The sequence below is a fragment of the Oratosquilla oratoria genome, chromosome 21 (assembly GCF_046742065.1).
Source record: "Oratosquilla oratoria isolate Oo_2021 chromosome 21, ASM4674206v1, whole genome shotgun sequence".
NCBI lineage: Eukaryota > Metazoa > Arthropoda > Malacostraca > Stomatopoda > Squillidae > Oratosquilla > Oratosquilla oratoria.
Window position 1 is genome coordinate 43,304,829 of NC_134797.1, and position 9,579 is coordinate 43,314,407.

The 9,579-nt window shown below is 49.7% G+C and overlaps 2 protein-coding genes across 2 annotated transcripts; one reads left to right on the top strand and one right to left on the bottom strand.

Annotated features, from left to right (window-relative positions):
* The first annotated feature begins 1,612 nt into the window (after nucleotides 1-1,612).
* Nucleotides 1,613-2,946, top strand: LOC143037080 (uncharacterized). Its single transcript, XM_076205191.1, has 2 exons — nucleotides 1,613-1,711; nucleotides 1,813-2,946. Exons 1-2 carry the CDS (start codon nucleotides 1,613-1,615, stop codon nucleotides 2,944-2,946), a joined length of 1,233 nt encoding a protein of 410 aa, XP_076061306.1.
* A 4,155-nt stretch (nucleotides 2,947-7,101) lies between these two features.
* LOC143037081 (uncharacterized) lies at nucleotides 7,102-7,767 on the bottom strand. The gene has a single exon (XM_076205192.1). The coding sequence runs from the start codon at nucleotides 7,729-7,731 to the stop codon at nucleotides 7,102-7,104; it is 630 nt and encodes a 209-aa protein (XP_076061307.1). The 5' UTR covers nucleotides 7,732-7,767.
* Nucleotides 7,768-9,579: the final 1,812 nt, after the last annotated feature.

A 9,579-nucleotide genomic window follows, 5' to 3' on the forward strand; every position in this document is an offset into this window, starting at 1 on the left:
ACTAGTCTGAAAACTTTTTTTTTCACATTTTCGTTTATTTTTTTCTCTCATGTGACAAACAGTGCGAGTTGAGGGGCCTGTACTAGAGACCATTTTGCTGCGGCCGAAATCTCCACTTTTGACCTGTGTGAAAGGACAGCCGTGACAAGTGACAGTCACCGGGAGCTGGTCACATGAAGAATTGTTACCCCAGAACGCCCACATGAAGAATCATCACCCCATGAGATCCCACCTGAAGAACGGTCATCCCATACGCCGAATATCAACAGTGGAATAAAGATGTTAGGATTAGGTTAGAATTAGGTTAGGTTAGGTTAGATTAGATTAGGTTGAATGAAGGTTGTGATTATTGTCATTAACTTATACAAACGAAGAATCGTAAACCCAGGATGGCCCACATGAAGAATTGTCATCTTGTCGAAAGTTTGGGGTGACGCCAGCTATCTCACGTATCTCCCATACTTTAGCATTACTGTCCCTTAGTCTCCTGGAGAAGATCACATTTGAAAGCTGAATTTAATCACTTCGCATCCACAAACTCCCACTGGTCTTCGATTAGTTGGCCCATTTGGAGAACTTCTTGGACCCCCAGGTGGTTCATAGTCCACACGTAGTGGACCACTGCATCAGGTGCTTAGCAGCAGAGTGGTCCAACTGCCGCTCCACCATTTCTTCGGCGACAGAGTAAGGAAGAAATGAAGGGACGTGCGAATGGGCGACGGCGCCAACTCCCCCCCCCCTCGCAACTAGGCTTAAGCATTGCTGTTCCTTAGCCCTTTGGAGAAAATCACCTTTGAAGGCATCAGGTGCTTAGCAGCAGAGTGGTCCAAATGCCGCTCCACTTTTTCTTCGGCGACAGATGAAGGAAGGAGGGGACATGCAAATGGGCCACGGCGCCAACAACTCCTCTTCAACCCCCCCACCTCTCGCTCGATCTCCCGGCAACCACAAGAACTTCCTGTACGCCTCGATCTGCAGCCGACGCGTTCGACCCAGCGCCCTTCCGGGGGTCGAGACAGAACCTCGAACCTTTTTCGTAAAAATCTCCTCGAGCAAGAGAAAGAGTCAGAGATCCGTCTCGCCTATGCCTCGATGTTAATGACCTCCGCTTCGTGAGACATCTGATAGGGTAACTGATCGAAAACAGAAAAAAAAATTAAAAATCTTCTTATCTGTTCTCAGAAACTGTTGAGATGAACCGAGGCTGAACGGCCGCCACCTCGTCTCCCTCGCCAACGGTCCTACAAACAGAAACTCGACGATACACATCACCAGTCAGATCGCGTCCAATAACGACACCTCGCACGAATGTGCGGAGGAGGAGGAGGAGGCAAATTGTTTCCGCGCAACAGCGACGGGGAGAGAACCTTACCCGAGGAGCTGTCTGCAATTAAAACAAGGACAGAACACCTCCCCCTCCTTCCCTCCCTCCCCCAACCCCCAATAAAAACTGACCTTAACCATCTCTGCCACCTCCTTCCTTCCTTCCCTCCATCACACAAGTCGTGACGTCACAGTCCTGTTCTGACACAGGCTCGCGCATAGTGTATATATAGGAAGCAGGGAGGTGCCTGGCCACCATACACCCTTACATCCTCTCCTCTACTTCACGATGACTCTCAAGGTAGGTACTCAGCAGCTTCCTGGTCTTGGCTCCTCTCGAAGTCGGAGGTTCTTGGTAGCTGGCGTCGAACTCGCGAGCTGCACTCGGGTGGGGGGCTCCTCCCGTGTGGTGTGACAGGATGAGATGAAATCAGACGTGGTTCAAATTGGGTCCCAGGCACTACACCCCTTTCTCGTCCGTCTTTTCAGGTGTCACTCATCATCGTCGCCGCCCTGGCCCTGGCGGGACCGTGCCAGGCCCTCCGGAACTCCAGACCCTCCTACCTCTACTCCGCTCCCGACGACTCCCGCGAGTCCCACGAGTCCCACGAGTCCCTGGAGGTGCTCCGACTGGCGCCCGTGGCCTCCATCAAGCAGGAGGAGGACTACGGCCCCGCCAAGTACGACTTCAACTACGCCGTCAGGGACGCCTACTCCGGCAACGACTTCGGACACCAGGAGGTCCGCGACGGCGACCGGACCGACGGCTCCTACTCCGTCCAGCTCCCCGACGGGCGCCTGCAGAAGGTCACCTACTACGTGGACGGGGACTCCGGCTTCGTGGCCGAGGTGACCTACGAGGGCGAGGCCCGCTACCCGGAGCCAGACTCGGTTGAGGCTGCGCCCTATTCGGCGCCCGCCGCCCCCGTCCGAGTCGTGTACTCCGCACCCGACTCGCTCGAGGACCACAGTGCCGAGGACGACTCGGTTGAGGTTCGGTACGCCAGGCCCGTCCCCCTGGTCCGCACCCGCTACACCGCACCCGCCTCGCTCGAGTCCCACAGCGCTGAGGACGACTCGGTTGAGGTTCGGTACGTCAAGCCCGCCGCCCCGGTCCGAGTGCGCTACACCGCACCCGCCCCGGTCGAGTCGCAAAGTGCCGAGGAGGACTCGGTTGAGGCTCGCTTCGTCAAGCCCGCCGCCCCGGTCCGTGCCCGCTACACCGCACCCGCCCCGGTCCGCGCCCGCTACACCGCACCCGCCCCGGTCGAGTCCCAAAGTGCCGAGGAGGACTCGGTTGAGGCTCGCTTCGTCAAGCCCGCCGCCCCGGTCCGCTCCCGCTACACCGCACCCACCCCTGTCCGCGCCCGCTACACCGCACCCGCCCCAGTTGAGGTCCACAGCGCCGAGGACTCGGTTGAGGCTCGCTTCGTCAAGCCCGCCGCTCCGGTCCGAGTGCGCTACACCGCACCCGATTCGGTCGAGGACCACAGCGACGAGGACGACTCTGGTGACGACGAGGACGACCATAGCTCCGACCAGGACTCCATGGAAGTGGCCCGTCGTCACTTCGAGCACTCGGCTCCTCGCGCTCCCAGCTCCCTCTACGGCACTCCCTTCTGAAGACGAGGAGGAGACCGAGAACCTCTCCCGTGACCCACCAAGGAGGACCCTCCTCTTCCTCCTACTCACTCCTCGACTCCTGACGACGACGACTACGATTCGACGAATCCCATAATTTATTGGATGTGTGATATAATAAACGATCTATCTATTCTATTCGAACCTCTCGCCTTTTTTTTTCTTTTCTTTTGTTTCTTGTCTGCCTGTGTTACATATATGCAATAGCCTTTCGCACTAATTCACATTCCTCTCTTTTATCTCTCTCTCTACGCTGACATATTCATTGTCTGCATCACTGATCAAACAATACACACACACACACACACACACACACGCACACGCACACACACACATACACACACACAATGTATGTATACACTATGATTTATGAACTCACAGTCGGATGAAAGAAAAACAGAAAAAACGAGCTGCATTGTTCCATATATTACGACAATTGTCTGTCTATGGTCCTCTTCAGCGGACAAGTGCGGATACTAGTACATTTTGTCGTTTACTGTGTTCCTCCCCTTTTGCGTGTAGACCAAGACTACCGTTTCTACGACTGCCTTGTTGATAGTGCCCATGACTCCTACGGGGAATGGGAGGCCGGAACTGTTCGCCCGTTCCCTGAAGGACTGTCAGCAGGCAGTGGTAGGCGCAACGGAAATATATGCAAATGTGGGCACGTTTCTCCGCGAAATGGGATGTCAAGCAAAGCACCTGTCCCCTCCTCTCCCCCCGTCCCTCTCTCTCTCTCTCCCTTTCTCTCTCTCTCTCTCTCTTTGTCTCTCTCTCTCGCTCTCTCTTTGTCTCTCTCCCTCTCTCTCTCGCTCTCTCTTTGTCTCTCTCTCTGTTTAGTCTTGTGCGAGGAACAGGCCGAAAAATGGGAGTAAAGCTGATGAAAAAATTGACGATGGTCTGGTGGACAAGATATTGGAGAAATGAGGAGACAGGAAGGCAGTTTAAGGGAAACATACACAAATATAAGACAACAAGAGGGTGAGCAAATGCTGCTGGGATTTTGGACTCTGAATGTGAGGGACGAAGAAAATAGGAAGAGAAAGGAAAGAGCGAATAAGGAATGAAAAAAGGGAACGTAAAAGGCAACAGAGGGAAAGGGGAAGCGTAAACTTGGGGAAAGAACGAAGGAAAATAAAAGAAGGTAAAGTGACGCCAAGGGGAAGTTTGCAAGAGTGACGTGGCAGAGGCTGGCGAACTGGCTTGGGTCATGGAAAAGATTGAAAGAGATTATTACTTCAATAGATTGAAAAAAAAAGAGTGCATGTAAGAAAATAAACATGTATAGATAAATAAATGATAAACAGATATAGAGATAGAAGAAATTAAAAAAAGTAATTACACAATCGTATTTGGCTGCCGGGGAAAGGGGCAGTCAGGAAGCGCGCGGGGTCGAATCCTGGTCACGGCGGAAAGGTTAGGAATCAAGGCATCAACCATTCTCAGAAACGGGAAAATGCCGACCTCCTCCATTACTTGAGCGATTGCCCCGCCACCTCTTTCCTCTGACGCCTCCAAAGCTCCTATGAGCTCCTTCAGCTTCTCTTTACCACTGCCCCCTATGCTCCTCTGACAAGCTACACCATCCTTCTTCCTCTCTACATGGTGTGTCTTCCATAGACAACACCGCACAGGCTCAAACCGTGGAAGTCACACTTCACCCCCCGCAAAAAAAAAAAAAAAAAAAAAAAAAAAAAAAAAAAAAAAGAGGAGGCCGAAGCAGAAGTCCTTTCGTGAGGAGGCGCCGTCCTCTGGACCCTGAACAAATCAGTTCGTGACATAAGAACGAAATCCATCAGTCCTCTGACAGGTGGAGATGATGATATCTAAATTGTAAACGCTTATACTTGCAGACGCCAACACGTAAGAAACAGTCACAAGTGACTAATGTGGTCATGTGGAACGGCCTTCCCGTTCACCAGGCCTTAGCCCCCTCCACTTCTTTTTCTGGGCTTGGGGAAGTCGTACATACATACTGTACATACATATACCAAGTCTTTTTCCCCCTTACAAGGGGGGTAGCCAAAAAGAAAAAGGCATAAAATCATTCCCACCCATTCCATCGTACTCAACGGAAATGGAATGCTACGAGACACCTGAGGGAACACCTTTTCCTCCAGACTTCACGAATGCCCTGTATGTCCTTGCTGCCGTCACGCGCTGACTTTCTAGCGGGACCCGAACCGCCTCCAGAACTATGATGTGCTTGTGGAAACTGCGGGGCAGTCAGGGTACACCAAAGCTTCTCATTCTGAATGAGTAAACACAAGTGCATGACTGTGCACAGACATAAATGACGATATCTAAGATCGGGGAAACACGGGAAGCCCTAAAATTAGTTTCTCTATGGACCGATGTGCTCTGGTACATAAGAACCTAAGAATGAACGAGGCTGCAAGATATCATAAGATCTACACTAGGCAGTTCCATGTCCATTACCACCTGTCATAACCATATATAAAGTCATCCAACCGTTTCTTAAAACAACTGATAGGTTCACCGCTCACTACATGGTTACTAAGTCTATTCCATTTGTTGACCACCCTATTAGCAAACCAATTCTTCCCTATTTCCTTCTTAAATTTAAATTTGTCCAATTTAAATCCATTACTGCGAGTCTTGACTTGTTGTCTTAATATGATGACCTTGTGCGCATCACCCTTGTTAAAGCCTTTGATCCACTTAAACACCTCTTTTAGATCACCCCGCACTCTGTGTCATTCCAGAGAGTGTAAGTTAAGGTGGCTAACACTTGAACGAGTTTGATAATTTCCTCTGCACTTCTATTCGTAACCGTCCTAGCAATGAAACCTAATGCTCTGTTAGCTTTATTCTTGGCGCTAATGCACTGTTTCGTGGATTTATGGTCAGGACTCACAAGAACTCCTAAGTCTCTCTCGTACTCACTTTTCTCTAAAAACGTGTTATCTAAGCTATATCTATTTTCGGGGTTGTGTAGCCCTACGTTTAACACGCTGCACTTTGAGATGTTGAAGTTCATTTGCCATTTCACCGACCATATGAACAATTTGTTAAGATCATCCTGCAGAATCTCTGCGTCTTCTCCTGACCTAATTAGGCGTCCTATTTTAGTGTCTTCCGCAAACTTACTAACATCACTATCAATCCCATTGTCCTAGTCGTTTATATACGTAATGAACAATAAGGGACCCAAAACCGAGCCCTGGAGGACCCCACTAGAAACACTCCCCCACCTGGATTTTACACCATTTACGGTGACTCACTGTTTTCTGTTACTGATCCAAGCTTTTATCCATTTTAACACTTTTTCTCCAATGCCATGGGCTTTGATTTTGTTTAGTAGTCTTTGGTGGGGCACCTTGTCGAACGCTTTTGCAAAAGTGAAGGTAAATAGCATCGTAATTTTCATTGTTATCTGACGCCTTATATACTTTAGTGTAAAAGGATAGAAGATTAGTCACACATTACCTACCCTTGGAGAAACCATGTTGTGTATCACGAATTAATTTATGTCTCTCGATGTGTTCTCTGAGTCTGTTAACTATTACTGATTTAAGCATTTTACCTATAACTGTTGTCAAACTGATTGGCCTGTAGTTGCATATAGACGATTGATCTCCCTTCTCAAAAAGAGGAACGTTTGCCTGCCCCCAAGAAAACAGGAACAACCTTTGCCTGCCCTGGTGGCGTCATCGGAATCATGCTGGTCTCGCATTCGCTTAGTTGAGGGTTCGAGTCCCGCACTCCTCTCACATTCCTAGCAGTGACTCTTAGCTACCTGCTACAACAGTCCCTAAAGTGCACGATAGTGCCAACGTGTCGGCTTCGGATAGAGCTACTCCTCAGCGCCCCCTGGCGTGTGCTACTCGCCCTCTTTCTCTCCGTGGTAATGGCGCACCCCCCCCCCACTGCATGAATGCAGAGGAGGCGTCTCACCAACCGTGCGACAGATTCGCGCGCAGCAGCCCAAAAGGTCAAGGAGCAGATTCAAAAGACAGTCTTTTGTACAAAAAAGATAGATAATTTATTAGAGCATATTATCACCACGTGTCCGATAAATTAGGGTTCCTGTCGAAGTGTCGCTGGGATTCGAGAAGAACCTCGTACGTCAGGGTCCTCGGTGGCTTGTCGGTCTGTGTCGGGGAAAGGAGGTCCTCAGACGGGAACTCCGTAGAGGGTGGTAGGCGCGGGGGGAGGGGGGAGAGGGGCGGGCTGGGCGAAGTGCTCCTCGCTCGAGTCGTGGCCCTCGATTGAGTCGTCCTCATCGCTGTGGCTCTCGAGTGACTCGATTGAGTCCTCGAGTGAGTCCTCGAGTGAGTCTTCGAGTGAGTCAATACCCTCGATGGACTCGTGGGACTCGATCGAGTCGGGGACTGTCCTCACTGCAGGCTCCGGGTAGCGGGCCTCGCCCTCGTAAGTCACCTCGGCCACGTAGCCGGAGTCACCGTCCACGTAGTAGGTGACCCTCTGCAGGCGCCCGTCGGGGAGGTGGACGAAGTAGGAACCGTCGGTACGGTCGCCGTCGCGGACCTCCTGGTGGCCGAAGTTGTTGTAAGATTCATCGTCCCTGACGGCGTAGTTGAAGTCGTACTTGGCGGGGCCGTAGTCCTCCTCCACCACCACGGGGAGTTCGGGCGCCAGACGGAGCACCTCGAGGGACTCGTGGGACTCGTGGGAGTCGTCAGGAACGGAGTAGAGGTAGGTCGGCCTGGAGTCCGGGAGTGCCAGGCTCGGTGCCGCCAGGGCCAGGGTGAGGGCGAGTGCCACCTGAAAACGGAGGAGCATAAGTAAACAAATCCACAACTTGTTTAGAACCAGACTCGTTGCACATTCTTCTTCTCACAATAGCATCACAACTACGACACTTGTTTCACATTTTTCGAAAGCAGAAACCCGGACGGTCGATTCCTACCTTAAGTGTCATCGTTAAGGACTGGAAGGATAATGCTGTGCCCTCGGTCCTTGCTGCCTCCTATATATATGTGTACCGGTAGAGTAGGATGGAGGGGAAGGTCAGTTTTTGTGGACTGTCCTCGCCGTGGCTATGGAGGGACCCGTCCTCGGTCGGTGTTCTCGTTGACCGTTGCCAAGAAAAATATTTATTCGTCGCATCTCTCTTCCTCCTCTTGACGAGCTTTTGAAGAATGTTTCATCCTCAAAATGGGGTCGTTGGACATGGTCAAGTAGGTGTCTTGGCTTAGAAGGACACGTGTTTGCAGAAGCTCCAAAAAGAGGGTCAACTAGGTCACTGAAGAAGAGGATGTTCGGCTGTGAAAACGTCCACTAAAGTTGTCCATCTTCGACTCAAGGAAATGAATAAGCTTCCCGCAGCCACTGGGGGGTCCTAAGGGAAGGCATCTTTGCATGAAGGTTGTCGGCAGGATTGGGGTTTTTGACTGTGGTGTCAGGGAACTCATCCAATGCTGCAGTGAATTGAACTTTGAAGAGAGACATCAATCATTGACCCATAGAGACAAAAATAAAACAAAATAGAATAAATAGATTAATACAGATAAATGAGCAAATGAATAAATGCAAATAAAGAAAATAGAATGGAATAAAATAAAAGAGAATAACATAGATAAATGAAAAATAGCCACATAAGTACAAAAATATATGAAAATTATGATAATAATAATGATGATGACGATAGTGATGATAACATCAATAATAAAAATAAAACAACAACAACAACAACAATAATAATAATAATGATAATAACAATAATAATAATAAAAACAGCAACAACCCCATATACCATACCAAAGGCTTTTTCCCCCCTTATAAAGGAGGTAGCCACAAAACAAAGGCATAAAAACCACTCCCACCCATTCCATCCCTAACATACTCCGCTCCCCTCCACCCTCTTCCCTCCCTCTCATCTTGGCACTTCCTAGATGACGGGTTATCCCTGCATCTCGCCCACTGTCCTGGGTTGCAAGACATAGCACATCCAAAGCAAGGCCGCTTCATTAAATTGGCGACCCCCCATCTCCGTTCACTCATGCAGAAAAGGAGAAGACGGGGAGAAATCTCTTCGGACTGCGTCAATTTATTTCTCATACATACTCCCTCACCCCCGATCCCCCACCCACTCCAACCCATGCATCAGAGCATCATCCATACACAACCATTCTCCATTCCCAAATGTCTATTTCTCATTACACTTTTTAATCCCGAAGGCATTTACTCGCGTCTCTCAATCTACATTCTACCTCCACCTCCATTCCTTCCTTTCCCGCCACATTCGCACCCAAGTACCTAAAACTATCCACTTCCTCCAGTCTCTCTCCCTTAATACTCACTTCCAGTCTGCTGCCACTTTCTCCCCTTGTACATCTCATCACCTTACTTTTACCCACATTTATCTTCAACTTCTTTCACACAACAGCAGCAGCAGCAGCAACAACAACAACAACAACACAAACAAAAACAACAACAACAACAATAATAATATTTATTTACCAAGAGCTTTTTCCTTCTTGAGAGGGGGTTTACACGGTCTAACGGTTCGTCGAACGCGGTTCGACAGACACGTGTTTAAAGTGATGTGTGAACGCGTGAACGGGGTATTTGGTTGTCGAACACGTTGGTTAAACCCCAAATACCCCGTTCACACGTTCACACATCACT

Coding starts and splice junctions, on each gene's coding strand:
- LOC143037080 (XM_076205191.1), top strand. CDS start 1,613: ATGACTCTCAAGGTAGGTACTCAGCAGCTTCCTGGTCTTGGCTCCTCT. Junction 1,712..1,812: donor AACTCGCGAGCTGCACTCGG/GTGGGGGGCTCC, acceptor CCGTCTTTTCAG/GTGTCACTCATCATCGTCGC.
- LOC143037081 (XM_076205192.1), bottom strand. CDS start 7,731: ATGCTCCTCCGTTTTCAGGTGGCACTCGCCCTCACCCTGGCCCTGGCG.